The 20,898-nt window shown below is 34.2% G+C and overlaps 1 protein-coding gene across 3 annotated transcripts in view; it reads left to right on the forward strand.

Moving 5' to 3' along the window:
* The window catches only part of CADM2 (cell adhesion molecule 2), a 1,174,747-nt gene that overhangs the window by 966,062 nt on the left and 187,787 nt on the right, over nt 1-20,898 (forward strand). For all 3 annotated transcript variants that reach the window (XM_011976654.1, XM_011976649.1, XM_011976643.1), the window contains one exon: nt 19,465-19,617. In XM_011976654.1, coding sequence (XP_011832044.1) covers nt 19,465-19,617 — 153 coding nt within the window. The remainder of the gene's footprint in view (nt 1-19,464; nt 19,618-20,898) is intronic.

Below are 20,898 nucleotides of genomic sequence, written 5' to 3' on the forward strand. Positions count from 1 at the left end.
TAAGAATGAAATGTTCTGGTTGCATTTGAGTCCCAGAGAGAGCGGACTGGAGGGATGGGAGTTGGTGGTCAGCAAGTAGAATGTGTGGAATGTGGAAGGGCTGCGTGTACTGCTTATGAAAATGTAAAGAGCACATCTGCAGAGTGACTGAGAAGGAGCGGAGGCTGGGATCTTAGGACGAGAGTTCAGGAACTAGGAGAGTGATTGGAATGAATGATCATCTGCATGAAAAGTAAAACCACCAGTTCCTTTTTCTTTCAAGTTTTATCATGATTGCTCTTAATCTTGTAAAATACTTGTATGCCTTCTTTAAGATAGTTATGGGCTTTTCCTCCTTTATTTTGTTAGTATATCAAAATTCACTGGTTATTTTTTCTGTAATTGTAAACACCTTGCATGCTGGACTAAACCCAAATCAGTAAGAATGAATTACTTTCTATTTACACTAACAAATTCAGTTTGCTAAATATTTTGATTAGTATTCTTTGCATTTATCTTTGTGAGAAATTTGCCTGTAACTTTCCCTTCTTAAGTATTTCTTCAGTTTTGGGAAAGTTACTGCAATTATTTATTGAAATGATACTACTATACCATTCCATTATGCTGGATTTACTCTTAGCTGTATGTACTGAAGGCTGTCAGCTTAGCCTCTGATTGCTCAACTGTTATCCTATTTGGAATATATCTTTGTGAGTGATTTGCCACTAAATTCCTCAACAACAGCAATGAATTTAGTAATTCCAAGTACAGTTCAAGTGACTACTTTCTAATACAATTTAAAATTACTTCTTTACATATTGACCTTTTTAAATTTGTTTTGTAATTTCTTACTTTATGTTAATGGAAATTATCCCTTCGTTTATTACTGAAAGCATCTTAAACACACTTTAGATTATTTGTGTAACCGATACATAATATTATGTTTTATCCAATTTTCTTTGAATACTCCTTGGAAGCTAGAATTTTTTTTTTCTAGCCTTTCTCCTTTTTATTCCAACCCTCACTTCCCATCTCTGTATTCACTCTTCCTGTCTTGAGGTTGAGAGTTATCTTATCTCTGCAGTCACTTAACTCCCTGGGCTCCCAGCTCAGAAATACTTTTTAAATCAAGACATTTTAGGCAGGGCATCGTGATGCAGTTAGAGAGGCATTTTGGTCAGTTCTCGATTACAAGGCTGTGTCTGTGTTCTCACCGCTACAGGCCTGCAAGCTGTTTGAAGCCACAGCCTAGGTGGTGTGAGTTTTTACTCTTAGCTTCCTTCAAAGAGCTGGAGAGGCTCACTCCAGGCCCTGGCTTCAAGAACTTTCTATGCCTGCTCCTGTTTCTGTCTGGGAGCACTGAAGTCTCTTTCACTCCCTAGGAACAAACTTCAGACCTGCAAATAAGCAGACCTGTAGTTCTCATTGTATGTGGTTCTTCTCTGCTTATCTATTTATTTAAAAAACTGGTCCTCCAAATACAACGTGTGTGTGTTGCTTTTTTCTTCATATTTTTATTATTATATGTTTGCAAAGAAAGCATGGAGCAAAAATATGAACTCCTGCACCCACTTATGAGGAAATCCTGATACAGTTTTTCCGAATCACTTTTCCTTGATGGAATGAGTGTTTATTGGTAAAATAAGAAATGGAATACAAACACATAAATACTAGTGCACTATAGTGGCATTTTCAGGAGAAACATGTTTGAAATTTTTTCATGTGGAAAAATAGTATTTCTGCAAATGATAATAGGACTAGAAATTTTTTGAAAACCTTATAACCATGTCTATATTTTTATGAGTCTAAACTGTGATTTAAGCTGTGCTAAGTCACAGCTGGTAGTTAAGCTGTGAGAGGGAAGCAGATAAATACACAGCACTACCTTTACAGAACTTAAACTACAATACATACAATATTATCACAGAAAACTACAATAAATCATAGAGACGGATAAACCTGAAATGAGAACGATATTTAAAGAATTTCAAGAAATATGGCATTTCAGTGAGAGTGGAAAGCAATATTTTCATGCAAAGCTATGAGATAGATAGCCTTTCCAAATAAATAGAATTTTGGAACTGGGAGGTTTGTAGGTGGGACACCATGAACAGAGGCAGTTGTAAGAAGAGAAACCCCACTTGGGAGGCTGAGGCAGGAGAAACACTTGAACCCAGGAGACAGAGGTTGCAGTGAGCCCAGATAGTGCCAGAGTGAGACTCCGTCTTAAATAATAATAATGATGATAATAATAATAACAACAATAATAACAACGACAACAGTAGCAGAGAACCCCGAAGTGGACAAGTTTTGCTTGCCTACCAGTAATTACTAACATTTTACTAAGAAAGGCAAAATAAGTGTGGGTGGCAAGAGATCAGTATATATTTGGGCTTGCTGAGGTACTGTTACCTTTTCTGGACCTACCCACCCTGTTACTGAGTCCGTCTTTTCTTTTGTTGGAGCTAAGTTTTGACATTTAACATCCTTCTGCAGATTTCAGTCAGTCACTGTCCTAACTCCATATTCAAAGTTTCTAGAACAGTTTCTAATGAACTTGATTCATTAGAGTCTTATTTAATTACATTCTATCCCTAGCTCTGATTTATGAATTTTATGCCACATTATTATTCACTTGTTTTCATGTTGCTTTGCAATTATCACCTACGTATTTTATATCTGTACATTTAGTCTCCTTCAAATAAATTGCAGGCTCTTAAAAATCAGTACAGGCACTTTCTACTTCTTTGGAACTTCCTCTATACATATTCAGTGTTTTGAAGGAATGTTTTAATAAATAATTTATATATTTGAAAAAATATATATTACAAAAAATTCAATTTTATGTGTTCTTCTGTTTTTTTTTTCTATGTGTCCCCATTATTCTTTTCCTACTTTCCTACTTTCAGCATGACTGGTCTAATCTCTCTCTACCCGAACACATAAATATGTATATATACATACACACATACACAAACACACATATAACACACGCATGCACAAACATGTATTCATTCTATACAAATAGTACATTAAGGAGTAGTCATTTCTTACAGATTCAAGTTTGTGCAATTTTTTAACAGGATAATTTCTGATAGAATGAATAACAGCATGAATTTCACAAATTATGAAAAAAATAGTCATTTCTAAGAGGGATAATATTTAACATTTAGTATAATCATACTATAAATTCCCTTATTATTATTTTTAGATAAAGATGACAGCTTAGAAAGTTAGAGAGGTAAAGCATCTTTAAAACCATCAAGATAGTACTTTTGTGTATGTGTAAAATGTAACAACTGTATGTCTAAGACAGTGTCTATGTCTAGATGCTGTCAATCACCTTCCTTCTTTTATTAGTTTCAGATAGAAGATAAACAAGAAGACTGACAGTTTTGTGTCCTTTGCTGTTTTGTGTCAGCATCACAGACAAAACAGTACTATGTCATCACTCAAGTCTGTCACATTTATTGTGTGCTCCTATGTGTCTTAAAGATGGTTTTCTTCCTAATCCTCATAAATAAATACATAAAGAATATATTGATTATATATTATTTTATCGTGGAAATATTTCCCATAATATTATGTCCTCTATCACAGATGAGAACATTTATGCTGTTACCAGTCTCAAGAGTAAATGTATTTTGTTTGAAAGAAATGTTTCTTAAACATTAAATATTTTAAAAAGGATTTATTTTTCAAAATCTGGGGAAGCCATAATGAAGATCCACATCTGTGTAATGCATAAATCAAGCATAGTGAATTGTATTGTTTCAGCATAAGAACTTAAGAAGTATTTAGTGCTACAAGAAGAAATACTTTGAAAAATTTGGAATTATGCTTATTTTATGGGTGATTTTCCTTAAATAGCATTGTACACTTCTTCAGAAAATTGGTATCTGATCTTGAATAGTGATGAAAATAGTGAATTGGCAAGTATAAGAAGACTTTCACATGATTAATATAATCACCACTTCCTTTTCCTTTTTCTTTTGTTTTCTGGAGCCTCATCTATTTCTGTGTTGCCTTGCTTTCACATCTTAAGATGAGATCTTACGCCATGTTTCTTGCTAAAACACAGTCTAAACAAGTGAATCAGCTCTACAGCCAGCAAATAGTCAATTTCAGTAGTAATATAATAAGGTGCCAACACTACAATCTGTGATTTTTATTTTATATCTTCTCAGCATAACATTTTAAAAATAGATAAATAGATATCATATAACTTAGCTGATAAAAATTTTAAAATTCAGAAAAGCTCAAAGAAGCAAGAAAAGAGTCCCAAATTTCATCAATCTATTTAGATACATTTTCTATTTTATTATAGAATAGATAACATATTGAACACTTTTTTTTTAAACATCTTTCTCTTCTATTTTCAATTAAGGTTATATTATTTTCCTATTGTAAAGGTTTTCAGGCTTATAACATGAAAGCTTTCTAATATTCCATTAAAATTACAATGTTGGATATTAATTTATTTATACTTTTTCATTACTATAAATCCATGATGCCAGTTTTTTTCATACAAATGTAGGTTAAAACGGAAACGACTTTCACTCGAATGATGCAATTCTTACCTTAATTGACAGTCTATTATCTTGATTGACTAATGAATTTCTTAGGTAAATAGGTAATATTGTTCTGAGACCTTGAATGTGTAACGATTTTTCTATTGCAATATCATGTGGAAGATAAAGTGGTTGGTTATGAAATTTTTGTCCTCAAGGTTGTGATGAAATTACTCCTTTGTTTTTGAGATTTAATAACTATTCTAATGAAAACACAAATGACTTTTAGCTATAGAAATGATGCTACTAATATGCCTTCAATTGTGCTGTCGTAGTGTTATTTTTCTCAATAATTTGTCTTTGTGTGTAATCTTTTCCTTCTCTTGTATGTACTCCTTGTCTTCTGCTTTCTGAGCTATCTCAAGCTGGTTAACTAAATCATTGTTTCCATTTTGCACTGCGTTTATACAGCTTTGGCTACTCTGAGTTTGGGCTTGAATTCTTCTTTTGAACCTTTATCTTCATCTCCGTTTTTAATTTGATCTTTTATTGTAATATTTCAGATTAGTTTTTCTATGTGTCTTTCTGTTTTTTAATGGAGTTTATATCTTCTTACAGCATATTGAGGATTTAAACACTTTTATAATATTTTTCTGGTTTTTGTAGCAAATTCTATAGTAATTTTTAAGAATGATATCCCTTTATGATAAATCGTATTTTTCATGCTGCCCATTTTACTTTTTAGTTAATTCATTTTTTTCTGTTATGGTAATGCTAAAACTTCACTAGCTCAGCTAACTGGACAGAAGCTCTGCTAACTTCTTAAAGCTCGGCAATGCAGTGAAATGTGTCACTTTACTCACATTTTTTTGACTGAATCTGGTCGCATGACAGCCCTTCACTAAACAATTAGTTACTGAATGTAAATATGGAATAAAACTTTTTTTTTTTTTTTTTTTTTTTTTTAGAAAAGTAGTCAGCTTCGTTCCATTCATTCTTTAGTAGGAAGGTATTTCTTCAGATACGATGTGTGATGAGAGGGGACATTCATATTACCCTCAAATTCCTTTTTGTTCTACAACTAAATGGTTCATAAATGTGCTGGTTCTTAACCCAGGCCCTAATTTGAGGCTCATTAACACAGGGAGTCCCGTAGAGTCATCTGGGATTTCAACTTTCCTAATTTTTGTGGGATCTCAGATACTTCTAACTACCACCATGCCCGTGATTCATTGCTGTTAAAGTTCTTGTTTCCTTTTTCTGCCTACATTTTTTAAAAATTATTTTTATTTTTATTTTTTGAGACGGAGTCTTGCTCTGTGGCCCAGGCTGGAGTGAGTGGCGCCATCTTGGCTCACTGCAAGCTCCGCCCCCCGGGTTCCCGCCATTCTCCTGCCTCAGCCTCCCGAGTAGCTGGGACTACAGGTGCCGCCACCAAGCCCGGCTAGTTTTTGTATTTTTGGTAGAGACATTTCACCACGTTAGCCAGGATGGTCTCAATCTCCTGATCTCGTGATCCGCCTGCCTTGGCCTCCCAAAGTGCTGGGATTACAGGGGTGAGCCACCTTGCCCGACTCTATCTGCCTACATTTTACTTGTGAGTTCTGAACCTTCTCGAATGTAATCTACCACTGCCAATCCCAGTGTGTATGGCAGGAGATTACTTTTATACTGTTCTTACTATAACATGAGATCTCCTGGGCTCATTAGAAACAATTCTGATCACTTCAAAATGCAGCACCGACTTAGTATTTTCTGCTTGGTAAAATTCCTTATTTATCTTGAATAGATGCATAGACAAAGAGTCATTTAGCTTGTTTGGGCTAACTAACTTGTTGTTGTTGTTGTTGTTGCTGTTGACTTTTTTTTTTTAACTTTTACTTTAGGTTCAGGGTACAAGGGCAGATTTGTTATATGGGTATACTTGTGTCATGGAGATTTGTTTTACTGATTATTTTGTCACCAAGGTATTCAGCCTAGTACCCATTAGTTATTTTTTCCTGATCTTTCCTTCTTCCCCTCTTCCATCCTCAGGTAAGCCCTGGTGTCTGCTCCCTTCTTTGTGTCTGTGTGTTCTCCTCATTTAGGTCCCATTTATAAGTGAGAAAATGCTGTATTTGGTGGTCTGTCCTGCACTAGTTTGCTAAGGATGATAGCCTTCAACTCCATCCATGTTCCCACGAAGGACATGATCTTGTTCTTTTGTATGGCTGTGTAATATTCCATAGTATACATGTACCACATTTTCTTTATCCATTCTACCAGTGATTCACATTTAGGTTAATTACATGTCTTTGCAACTGTGAATAGTGCTACAGTGAAAAAAAATGTATGCATCTGTCTTTATGGTAGAATGATTTCTATTCCTTTGGGTATATATCCCATAATGGGATTGCTGGGTTGAATGGTAATTCTGTTTTTAGCTCTTTCAGGAATCCTCACATTGCTTTGCACAATGGTTGAACTATTTTACACTCTCCTTCTTATACAATATACAAAACAATCAACTCAAGATTGATTAAAGAGTTAAATGTAAAACCCAAAACTATAAAAACCCTGGAAGACAACATAGGCAATAATATTCTGGACATAGGAACTGACAGAGCTTTCATGGTGAAGATGCTAAAAGCAATCACAGCGAAAGCAAAAGTTGACAAATGAGATCTAATTAAACTTAAGAGCTTCCGTACAGTAAAAGAAACTATAAACAGAGTGAACTGACAAACTACGGAATGGGATAAAATGCTTGCAAACTATGCATCTGAGAAAGGTCTAATATCCAGCAACTATAAGGAAGTTGAATTTACATGAAAGAAACAACCCCATTAAAAAGTGGACAAAACATGAACAGACAGTTTTCAAAAGAAGATATACACATGGCCAAAACGTACACTAAAAAACTCTCAACATCACTAATCATTAGAGAATGCACATCAAAACCACTGAATGTTTTCTAAGTCTGGTTAGTCTATCATCAGTCTTATATTTAATAAGATACCATCACAGCTTTTCAAACAGATTGAATATGAGCATTAGTAATTATTAGCTAGGAAGTTACTTGAATGTGATATTTAAGAGATCTATAGGTTCTAGAGTCAGACTGGCTGAACACTCATCTGTTCATCTGTGTTCAGATATATATTATCTATGTAACTTTGGGTGAGTTACTGAACCTCTCTGATGTTTAGGTTTCTCATCTTTAGAAGAGAAATAATGCTAGTGTAAGTCTCAATGAGCTATTGTGAAGATAAAAGGTAGAAAAATCTATGTAAACACTTAGCAAATGTTTTGTCAGATAGCGCATACTCCGTAAATTAACATTACTCTATCATCGTCATCGTCGTCATCATCATCACTATCACCATCATCATGCGATTTTTCCTCTATGTGATGACTGTGTTCCTATATCCATCTTTGATGAGACATTAGGTTTATCTACTGCCCTTCTATTAATCACATGGTTGGTAGGTATCCACTTCTTTAAGAATTTTTTTAAAGGTCCTTTTTTTTGGTCCAGTTGGGAAATTCCCCAAATTATTTGTATAGTGTGGCTATTCAAAATATGTTGTGGAACATACGAACAAAACACAGTTTATTAGCAAATTATTTTCAAATCATGTATTTTTCTTATTCTCTCCTGCATTGGAAGACTATTTTAAACAATCTTTCCTTTCATACTGTCCCCATTATCTCAGTGAAAGCTCCCTAAGAGACAGCCAGGATCTTTTCTACAGTGTAAGCTGGTTGTTGGGCTGCCTGTGTAACCAAGGCCAAGTCAAGCTCAAAGCCTGTGAGTCTAGATCTCAAAGATTCCTATGATGGTGGTGGAGTCAGCAAGTACAGAAGACTTTGAAGCTGTACATATCACACTATGGATTTCCCTCTTGAGAATTAGTAAGAGCAGTGTGTGTTCAGAGCTTTCTCTCTGGGTTTCAGAAGTCACCTCCACAGTATATCTCATTTCAAACTAGCTACAAAGTAGAAATTCACAGTTACTGCTGAACCATTATATTTAATAAAACACAATGTGTTCTTTTATTATAAATTTCACATGATATGTCTAATTTGATGTATATTTTTTCCAATCTTTTTGGTAAGTTTTGGAACATTTCTTACATGAATTGCTAAAAAAAAAAGCCCTTATTTTACTCATTTATAAAAGACGTTTATCAAATTACCTTTCATCAGTCACTTTCATTCGCCCTAGGAATCACAACTTCAATAATTTTAATTTTACTTTGGCTTTTTGCCCTACTCCATCTTAAACTGCCCTTCTCACTTATCTATATATTTATTCATATATACAATGTATACATATTATTGTATTTATATTTATACTTTATATAAATTTATATTTATTTTAATACATTTTACATATATACACTTTAGATACACTCAATACTATATACTACAAGAAAATATGCTTAAATTTTCCAAAATTTTATCTTTTAGTTGTGGCAAAGTATTAAAATATGCCGCCTCTCCTTTTTACATTTATTTTTTTCTGCCTTTTGCTAAAACCTGTTATCAATTTGAATGTCATGAAATTTTGTTTACATTGACTGTCTTAGTCTGTTGCATGTTGCTATAACAAAATACCACAGACTGGATAATTTCCAAACAGTAGAAATTCACTTGGCTCATGGCTCTGGAGGCTGAAGTGTAAGAACATGGTGCTGGCATCTGGCAAGGGTCTTTGTGCTGTATCATGGCAGAAGGTAGAAGGACACTTCCCAAAACTTCTTTGTTGAAGTCATTAAAATGCTCCATAAGGAAGAGCCCCCATGACCTAATCAGTCCTTAAAGGGCCAACCTCTTAATACTGTTACAATGACAATTAAATCTCAATGTGAGCTACGGAGGAGACATTCAAGCCAGAGCATTAACACAATTTCTAAATGTTAACATGTAACTTCATATAAATGGAATTGTTAAAAACCAATTCAGATCACTCTGTGATAAAGAAAAATAATAAATCATTTAAAGAAAGAAAATTCAATATCATAGAAAATGCCTTAAAAAGTAGGATGCCAGCCAAGCGTGGTGGCTCAAGCCTGTAATCCCAGCACTTTGGGAAGCCAAGGCAGGCGGATCACGCCTGGCCAACATGGTGAAACTTCGTCTCTACTAAAAATAGGAAAATTAGTCAGGCATGGTGGTGGGTGCCTGCTATCCCAGCTACTGGGGAGGCTGAGACAGGAGAATCACTCGAACCAGGGAGGCAGAGGTTGCAGTGAGCTGAGATTGTGCCACTGCACTCCAGCCTGGGTGACAGAGTGAGTGAAACTCGTCTCAAAAAAATAAAATTAAATTAAATGCAAAAAATAGGATGTCATTCTTCAAATTCTACATGGTAAATGATATTTTTTTAAATTTGTATTACTCATCACTTTTTCATTGAATTTTTGATGTATGTGAGATATCTTAGAAACAATATTTATTATAATCAGTAACTTGCTAATTTTTTAAAGATAATATTTTATTTGCGAAAAATTCACACACACCTCCTCCATCCCCACGAGGGAAAAATTAGTAAGAATTGGGGAAACTGAAGGAAGAAAGCAAGATCAAGTGGTTAAACTTTCCGTAGCAAAAATATATTGGCAATGAAAAATATTAAACTCATTTCCTAGAAAATTATGGACTATTATTAATACAATTTATTATTTTAATATTTTTATGGTTATGTCTACATTTTAAAAATATAAAAATGAACAATTTCTTTTGTACAACATGTTCCTGGATTTTCAGTTTGTGTACTCTAAGAAGTTGTTTATTTCATTAAATCATTATGTTATTACCTTAATGAAAACAGAACTGTGAAAAATTTATTCCAAATTTCAGGCTGTGAAAGGAACAACTTTGGGATTATTAGAATTGTACACAATGTAGTCTGGAGTCATTTTCCCTTCCTGTGTTGTAAGCATCAACCAAAAGCTTTCACAGAATATGGGATCCTGTAAAATTACAAGACAGATTATCAATACCAAGGGCTGATTTCTCTATCTAATGAAGGCAGATGGTTTTGATTTCCAGTCTACCTTTGTGTATGCATTTCCATAATAGCATGACATGTAATCTTCTTGTCTCTTTGATATAAATGCTACATGAGAGTTACACCACATGGCTACATATGGTGGTTTTATAGTTAGATATAAAAAACGAATTTCATATGTCTATGAGGAGACCAATATATTGTAGGTTGTTAAAAAGAATGAGGGCTTACAAAAATTGTATGGTTCAAATACCACAGCATTTTCTAGTTCTAAAGATCTAGGCCAATAATGAGTGGTCTCAAATTGTGAATGCTATCAAATACCAAAATATATTTTCTCCAGAAAAATGAAAACGGTAATGTGACAAACACCTAGGGAAATACTGTGTTTTGAAGAAGGAAACAGAATATTCACAAACGTTTATTTTTAGAGGATGGAGAGGAAATATTTTGTCTCTATAAGGCTCTTGAAAATGTGTATTAGAATTTTGTAGTTAATTAATTTTGATGGCTATCTGTTAACAGTCTTCTCTCATAAAACTACCATACCAAACATAGAAATACTAGGGTGTAGAAACTGAAATTCTATTACTGAAAAACTTTCTTCAAATAGTGACACAGTTTCCAGATTTATTGCATAGGTTCTGTTTGCATTTCTATTCGAAAACTCCATTTACTCTGGTTTCAGTAAAAATTCAGTCCAGGCTGAAACTTGGTATACAAAATAGGAGCTCTGGAGCAGTGGTGGTTTTTACCAATTTTCCAGAAGATTGATTTAGATTGTTTTATGTTGTATGACTGTAAAAGAACAAAACAGAAAAAGATTCACTTGTTTGATATTTTATTCCGTCTATAACACAAATCTTATTTTTTTTCCCCTGGCAATTTGTACTATTACAAATGACACACACTGATTTTAATATATCCAATAAAATTGTATGGAGCTACCAACAAATAAAATAACATTTTGATAATAAGACTGGTTAGATTTCTTTCATCTTGCCTCTTTTGCAATATCTAGTGGCATATTTTCATCATACAGCTCAAGATACAAAGTATAACATCTGACAAGTGTTAAGTCTTAGACTTATGACCTTTTTGTAAGCTTTATTATAGTTTATTTGACTTAGTTTTCCTTTCTGATTTATTAGGGTACAGATCTCATTAGCAGAAAAATTATTCTAGTATATAAAAAACAAAGTTGTCCTCACTGAAGCTTCAAATTCTTGTCCGGATTCTGATCCTTGGGGGAAGTAGAGATTTCACCTGAAAAAAACAGGTCTGGCAGATTGCATGAGTCAGTCCTGTTAGTGACCAGCTTGGGAGAAAACAATAGGAGTAAAGCAGAGTAAGCAATTAGCAGAGGTCTCGGTGGACAATGTGCAGAGTGCAAGCCTGTTGCAGAAGTCTAGAAGTAGCAGTGTTTGTGTGGGTAACCTTAGAGAACAAAGTTAGAGACAGAGGAAGTAGTCTACTCTCAGGCAACAGAGAGCAAAATAAAATTCCATATTGCTTCAAAGGCCTTATGGGTAGAGTTTTTAAGTACATCTTCCCCTAGGTAACACTTGGCTTATTGTACTGACACATCTACACTTTCTGTAGGAATTAAGTGGGATTCTTGGGTGGAGAGCACACGCACTGAGGCTAAGGGAAATGAAGGCTGACGCCCTGTGGTTGCTGAAATCCTACCACATCAGTGACATGGAATTTAGGTTAGGAAATGAAACTTACTGGTTGGAGATTAAATACATTTAAAACCTTTTAAATGTGTGCAATGTTTGTCTTGGCTAAAGCTTATGAGTGTAAAATGTTATACTTTTAAGGCATTAATTATATTAACATTGAGAATTTATGTAGCCAAGGGATACTTGAAGTGATTTCTATCATCCTGATGTAGGTTTTCCTTTAGTACTTGTCTGTAAAATATAATGAATTATAATGATAAAAAATCACACAGTATAAAATATTCACTTAATACATGGAATTTTCTAAAATGTCGTTAATACAATTGTAGAATATTGTATGCTGAAGATTAATAATCCATATATTCAATTTAATCTAGTAAATTACTAATGGGTATCAATATGTACCATGATATGTGTGAGGCCTTGAAAAAAGTCCAAAAAGGTATATCATAACCCCAATTTGGGGAATTTTCATGTCCGATGGGTGAATTAGAAAAAAATGTAAGAAATGTTGCATTTTAATGTCCTCTTAAAAGTGACTCACAATGAAATATAATTTTTCAATCATGATTTAAGCATTCTAAAATGTGACATGAATTATTACTCACTAGAAATCAATTTAAAGATACTTTTTAAAGTTTCCAGCAAGGAGTATGTGATCAACTTTATAAATATAACACTTAAGGAAAGAAAACTATTAATGCAAGTATTCACAAATTGCTAGCAGCTTCTTGAATAAATAATGCTACATAAATTAAACCGTACTATTCTTACTAAGTTAATTTGATCTGAAACTAATTAATATACAACTTACTAAATATGCTGGTACCTTTTGTTAGGAATGGGCATAAAATGTGTCTAAAATCCTCCAATTAATTGTCTTTGGCATTTTTATTTTATTCAGCATGAATCCAAAATACACATTTGTATGATTGATGAACCATTTGAAACCAATGGTGTATTGGAAAAATCATTTTATCCAGAATTAAGTACTCTTTAATATCATTTTACTCATTGGTCATATAGTAGAGTGTTATACGCAGCCAAGATGAAATATTTCAGAATTTAGAGTTTTGAACTGTTAAATTACCTCACCGGTGGGTAGCAGGTAACTAAATGGCTTTTAGGGCATGACTTCAAAGTGGCCTACTTAACCCATTAGCTTATTTTTAATCTCTCTGATATGTGAATAATGATCTTTTTTTCTTTTATTACACATGCTCATTTCTTTTATTCTTTATTTGATCCTAGTTTAATGTTTTAAAATATTTTAAAATAAAATGTTTGAGTTTTTAATTTATTATTGAAAAGGACATTCAGGTAATGATTTATTTCTGTGTCCTCAAAGGGAAACATTTTTTAAAAGATTGAATTTATTTCCGCTGACAATATTGCAATTCTTTATTTAGGTTCACTATGTATTTGGGAACGGCTACACAGAAAAGTTAAATGATATGAATGGTCACTGATTAACTGTGGCCTTTTGTGTTTTGGGAAACCGTAAGGTAAAATGAAAATCTTTTCAAAGTTCACTCATCCAGTAGTTGAGATCATTTTCCAGTGAACTGTCACTTACTTAAAAAAATTTTTGTAGCATGATATTTCTAGCTCTTTTATACTTAACAGTGTCTAAATGGAACATTTTTTTTCTTCTGTTTTCTTTTTTTTTTTTTTTTGGCTTCTGTCCCATGGGGGATCCTGTGGAGAGATATTGAAGAGGACTTCCTAGTTCAGCTCTTTTTCACTCTGTTCTTATCACATATAGACAGAGTTTAGCTCTCAGTTTCAATTCAATAGCTACTCGCTGAATGAATGCCTACTGTGTATATAGCTATAGCTCAGGGTGCTGAAATAGTGAAACAAGGTTCCTGCTCACAGGGAACCCGTTGAGTTATAGTATATTCCTCTTTGGACTATTACAGGTTTTTTCCATATTCTTTTGTACTTGAAATGCTGTTTTAAAGTGAACTGTAGATGACATCATAAGTGTTTGTGAATTTGAAAAGATTAACAGTGTGGATGTAGGATTTACTTAAAAAATTCAGTTCATGGAAAATCGTGTTAGGCAGCTCTAGTGTTTAGCCAATAAACTATTAAGAAAATGTACACAATAAATAATCCATGTAGTAATTTTGGCAGTTTCTTGGTCCTTAAGAATGTGTTGTCCATTTTTAAATATATATTCATATATTTCAGATCTAAAATTCTAAACCACGTTCTTTATACTTTCATTGTGATGTAGCACTGTGATGTCTATGAGTTTTACCTCATAGACAAGTGAGACATATTTAAGTAACTTGCTCAAGTTAATATGATTAACCTCTAATGAAACTTACATGAAACTTCATATGTTCCACTTTTCGGAGCCTAGTTTTTAATTAGTCAAGGCTGGTAATAATCATATAAATAACTGAAAGTATTATGTGATTTGCTAAGTTGAACTGATTGAAACATTTCAGACACTAAAATATCTAGTTTACCCTCAGGATTCCAAACCCCAAATAATTTTAAAATGTCACTGAAGATGTATTTTAAGTCACTTTACATTCTACATGATATCATTCAATTCTCATCATAATCCAAAGATGGAAGGAATCAGAAGTTATTATCACCAGAAACTGACCTCACACAAGTGTCTGGAGCCAAGTCTTTTGATTTCAAATCACTACCTTTAGCCTTATTCAGTGAAAATGGTTTAAATATGAAAGTCTGATATTCGTATGTTTTGAGCAATTCAGTTTAACTTTAGCGATGTTATACAGGTTCCAAAATACAGTCTGGCTAAAATAGAGTTAAATTCCGTTTGTCAGGATTCACTGAGAATTGTCAGCGCTGTCTGTGTCAATGGAGCTTGTGTTAGGGAAAATGAAATTGAACACAGGAGGTGGGTGACATGTTCTATCCATACAGTATCATGGCAGGAATTTGAGATTTTTCCTTTTGGTGACCTCTTAAAAAATGTGTGAACAAAATACATGAGTATACATAATATACATATATATTTAATATATATGTACACATAGAAATAAAAATTACAAAATTATATATAAATACATATACTCATATAAGATAAATATTTAGGTGGATAAATCATTGTTTTAAAAAGGGGTTGATATAGCACGAGTTCCTACTGTGACGATAACAAATTTGTGCCCTACTATTTTCCTCTGGCAGCTAAACAAGGCATCTATATCATGGCATGTAGGAGATAGAGTATGAAATAGAAATTTTTTTAAGTGTGCTGTATCTAAATACAGTCACAAGCACAGACCTGCTTTATTTTTCACGTTCAGTATAAATCAATTTTAAAAATATTTGCAAGTATATGTCTTCCTAAACAATTAGAGTTCACAAAGAATGACGGCAAAGGGGATACCATCATTTAAGTATTTATTATTTGAGTGTGTGGGAGGATGATTTTTTAAAGATATTTAGAATCACGAAGATTTAGAATTTTCCCAAAGGTTATATATTTTATAATTATCTGCTCCTCTCACAAAGCATATAGGGAAGGTGCAGGTAATTTAAAAATATATGGCATTTGGGATCACCCTCTTGTGTAGCAAATGTGTACATTGAATTTTAAGCTTTGATATCCTAACTGTTCCCCCTACTCCGTCAAATGTGAATTAAAATTTTTTAATCAAATTTTTTGTAGATTTATATGCAGTTGTAAGAAATAATACAGAGAGCTCTTGTGTACCCTTCACCCAAGAAACAGCTGTAAAGCTATGAAACAACATCACAGTGAGGAAACGAACACTGATACAGTTCAATAGTCTTATTTGGTTTTCATCAGTTTTACCTGTATTTGTTTTTGTGTTCCTATGTGTAAGTGTGTGTGTATATATGTTTACTTCTAGACAATGTTATTACATGCATAGATTCATGTATCCATCACTTCAATCAAGAGACAAAACAGTTCCAGAACCACAAGGATCCCTTCTTCCTCTCAGAGCCACACCCATGTCCCGCTACTCTCCATCACCCCCTGCCATCCCTAGCCCTTGGCAACCAAACTCTGTTCTCTACCTCTATAATTTTGTTATCTCAAAACATCATATAAATGGATTCCATCTTTATTTATAGAGTTTTTGAGTGTATTCTTTGTATGCCTTTCTTAGTGGCTGCTCTGGGTATTGCAATTAACAGATGTAATTTACACAGTCTACAACATTTAGACTGTGTGGTACAGTTGTGGTACAACTGAAGTGGTAGCAACATTTTACCACTTCAAGTATGGAAACTTTACTTTCCACTAGGTATCTTTGCCCTATCCACTTTTTTTCTTGTCTTGAGTATTCCTTCTCTAATAATGGTGGACATTATCAAAGTTATGCTTTTTGTTTTAATCACGTATTTGAAAAAAACTCAGAAAAAAGGTAATCTATTCTATTTTCTCATATTTTGCTATTATTTTTGTTCCTTCTTCTTGGTGCTTCAATACTTCCTCTTATTACTAATTCTATTATGTTTGAAAAACTTTCATTTTTCTTTAAGACAGTCCTGCTAGAGGCAAATTATCTGTTTTTCTTTCTTCTAAGAACATATATATTTCATCTTGATTCCTAAAGGATAGTGTTACTGGTTAAGAAATCATAGTTCACAGCTCTTTTCTTTCAGGAGTTGAAAAACGCACCACTTCCTCTGGCCTCCATGATTTGAAATGGGAAATGTATTGTCATTTGAATTTGTATTCTCTTACAGGTAATAAGCCATTCTCTTGGGCTCCTTTCAAGAAGTTTGTCTAGTTTTCGTCTAGTTTTCACAGTGGAGTTCACTCTCCTGTGAGAAGTGCCCCCATTCATCTGACAGGAGGTGGAGTTCAGGCAATAATGCTCGTTTTCAGAAGTTTCCTTTTGATGTATCTCGACATACGGTTCTTTGGGTTTTTCCTACTTGAGTTTCACTCAGCTTCTTGATTGATTCTGTATCTTCATGACTTTTGCCAAATATGGAATGTTTTCAACCATTATTTCTTTGAATACTCTTTTGGTCCCACTCTCTTCCTTCTTTCCTTCTGGGACACTAATGATACCACTGACAGATATTTGGTATTGTCTCACAGGTCCCTGGGGCTCTGTTCTTTCCTATCTTTTCTTTCTATCTTTCTATTTTCTCCCAGCTGTTCAGATTGGGTGAATTATATTTCTCTGTCTTTAAATTAACGGATTCTATCCTCTGTTATTTTCACTGTGCTATAGAGCAAATCCAATTAGTTTTTATATTGGCTTTTATATTTTTATTTCTATAACATCCATTTTTAATAACATTTTGCATGCTAAGGTTTTATGTTTTTTTCAGTTGTGCCGAGATAATTAGTAATTGCTTATTAAGGTAATTTTATAATGGCTTCTTCAAATTTTTGTCAAAAATTTCAATATTTGATTCATGTCAGTATAGGCATCTGTTGATCATTTTTTCTCATTCAGTTATGATTTTCCTGGTGTTTATTATGACTAGTAAGTTTTTAAAATTATTATATGCTGAGCATTTTGGTTATTATGTTAAGAGACTCTGGATGCTAATTAAATTTATTCTCAGAAGCAGTTACTAGTCCTAGCTTTCAATTATGGGCTATGGTTCTAATGAGAATTTAATTTTTAGGGACTTTGTGCTGCTATTTGGACACGTTGATTTATCTAATTCTACTGGGGACCACACTGATCTCTTCTGGACCATCTAAGGGACAAGAGGAGATTCCCCAGGCTAAGCTGTAGTGGTCTAGGGGAGGTAAAATATGCTCTAGCTCAGCAGTCCCCAACGTTTTTGCCACCAGGAACCGGTTTTGTGGAAGACAATTTTTCCATGGATGGTGGGCGGTGTGTGTGGGGGATGGTTTTGGGATGAAGTTGTTTGACCTCAAATCATCAGGCATTAGTTAGATTCTCACAAGGAGCACGCAACCTAGATGCCTTATATGCAGAGTTCACAACAGGGTTCACTCTCCTATGAGAAGTGCCCTTGCTGATGTGACAGGAGGCAGAGCTCAAGCAGTCATGCTGGCTAGCTCATGACTCACCCCCTGCTGGGTGACCTGGTTCCTAACAGGCTGCAAACTGGAACTGGCCCATGGCCTAGGGGTTGCGTACCCCTGCTCTAGCTAATGAAAAGAGGATTACTTCCAGGGCTCTGTACTTGTTGTAGAGACATCCCGTCCCTGTGTATACCGTCCTGCCTCACTTTCCACACACACTACTAGAGCTCCTTATCTGTTCAGTACCTCCAGATGGCAAGGGGAAGTCTTAGGCACCTTGGAAAAACAGGTCACTTTCCCTAGCTGTTTGCTGTTAGTAAGGCTCCTACTTCATTCCCCTTGCAGGTAACCCAGTCTCTCCTGATATTGGTGGATGGATTCTCATTTGACCAGCAATAAAAAAATGAGTCTACCTAGACTAACTTCTGTTTCTAGGTTGTGGTTGGGAGAAGCTGGGTCTGGATCATCTTTTACTGTTGTTTGGGAAGCTACTGGGATTTTCCTTGGGTGCTGGTGTCTTTAACTGGTCCTCCTCACTCTTTCTACCATTTAGAGTATGCTTTTTTTTTTGCCGCTTGCTTAATTCCAGATTTTACAGCTCTACTTAGTGGAGCACATAATGATAAACTTTTTAATGCTTTTTTTCTCCCCCAAAATGAGTCAAGTGAAGCGTAATTCAGCAAGATGCTAAAATATCTTCTGTGAAAATGAGTGTCTCGTGATAGAAAAGGTGATTCAGACGAAAGACTACATTAACTTACAGTACAGCAGAGGCACCAACCAATCAGAGCAAATTTAAAAGTCGGATAGTTTACAGGTGCCTTTCTGCTCAGTATCAGCTCAAGTTTAAATAGTTCAAGTGCCTCTACTGCAGGGAGCTTTTAATATGCTAATATTTTTGTTGTTGCCTTGGAAGGCCTGCCTCAGTCACAGTTTACCAAATTTATCTCTCCATAGAAGTGAACCCACTTTGTTTATAGTTTTTCTTGGCACTGGTATTCTATGAAAGATTTGCAGAGGAAAGCTATGTTTATCAACATCAGTATCTACCTCATCTAAAGTATTGTATTAGATGTAATCATGTAATTATAAAGTGATTTCTGAAAACATTAAAGAGCACGTAATTCTACTTTGATTTTTAAATATCTGATAAAATATTTTAATGTATTTAAACTTTCTTTTAAACTGTTCCAAGAAGTAAGATTTCAATGTATGGCCAAAGAAAACATTTATTGTATTGTGTTGAAAATATATAGTCTAAAAATACTGACTTTTTCTGATGTTCTTATTTACGTTTTCAATATTTTCTCTTTCCAGCTTTAAGGGACAATAGGATTGAGCTGGTTCGCGCTTCCTGGCATGAATTGAGTATTAGTGTCAGTGATGTGTCTCTCTCTGATGAAGGACAGTACACTTGTTCTTTATTTACGATGCCTGTCAAAACTTCCAAGGCCTATCTCACCGTTCTGGGTAAGTGCAAGGGACTAACACCATGTAATCACACAACCAGAGTGATATATATTGCTACAGCAACATAATTCAATACAAAAATGTATTTCAAAGACTATATGAACAGATATGGTTTAATCCTTTCTCTGCTATATTTTAACAAAGGCATTTTAAAATCACCCAGTCCCTTTCTGCATTTTATAAAGGGACAAAGACAGAGAGATTCAAAAACATATATGACTGCTAGAAGACACACGGCTATTTTGTTTCTTAGCCAGCAATAGACACCGGTTCTCTTGATTCCAGCTAATTTTTTTTTTTTATCACATAATCTATATGTTGTATGTATTCTGATCCTTTTCCAAAATGACACAATACTGAGCATAATGAGTTCACCTTGTATTCTATACTATGCTCCTTTATTTGATCATGTGAGTCACTGATAAGGGCCTTTCTCGCGAACTTGTGGCTCTCAGATATGACCTGCTTGTGTATTTAGTGCATTTAAATGACCCTGATGTTTCCATGTGCCTTCTCTCCTTTTAAAATTCTATTTTCTAGATTCCTAAATGAAGTACCTAATGTCGCTTGAGCTTGCAGCTTGTAGTTTCTTTGTGTTTTTATTCTCTAAATATTGGGCCATTTTCTCAAAGGTGAAAGTGACACAAAAAAAGCAATACATTCATAGAGATGCTGAGGAAATAACGTTGCAGCTCCGAGCTCTCTGTGATTCCACAGACGTCAGTGCCCCAATCAGCTGAAATTGCTGCAGTTCATTGAAACACACCTGTGTACTGAACAAGTTAGAGGAATTTAAAGATTGATTTTTTTTTTGCCTAAGCTTGCCCTCCTCTTTAGATAGAAAAAGGCACAATGTTGCATTTAAAAGGACTAACACATGCTGTTCTTTTGGGTGGGAATATTAAAGCTAATCCAGCTAGTGAATTGGTTTTGTGCATAGGATATAAAACATATTTCTTTGCAAGTCACACTGGGACTATTTTATAAAAATCTTCACAAGTTTGCCATTAAAGACAAAATATACCCACTAAAATGGAGGATTTCAGGATAACAACTGCATAAGGTTAATGTATTGTTCTGTAGAGAGCCAATTTGAAACTCAAAGAATAGATGACTGATGAATTCAGTTTATTAAACGGTGATGTGGCAGAGATTTTTAAAAAAGAAAGCAGGTAATATGTAGGTGAAGATAAAAAAATGTTAAGAGGAGTTATGTTAATTTTTCATGCATCTTTGTGGTTACTGTGTTACTGTTGTTTAATTTGTACTTCTCGTATTGGT

The sequence above is a fragment of the Mandrillus leucophaeus genome, unplaced genomic scaffold (genome assembly GCF_000951045.1).
Source record: "Mandrillus leucophaeus isolate KB7577 unplaced genomic scaffold, Mleu.le_1.0 Scaffold102, whole genome shotgun sequence".
Lineage (NCBI taxonomy): Eukaryota > Metazoa > Chordata > Mammalia > Primates > Cercopithecidae > Mandrillus > Mandrillus leucophaeus.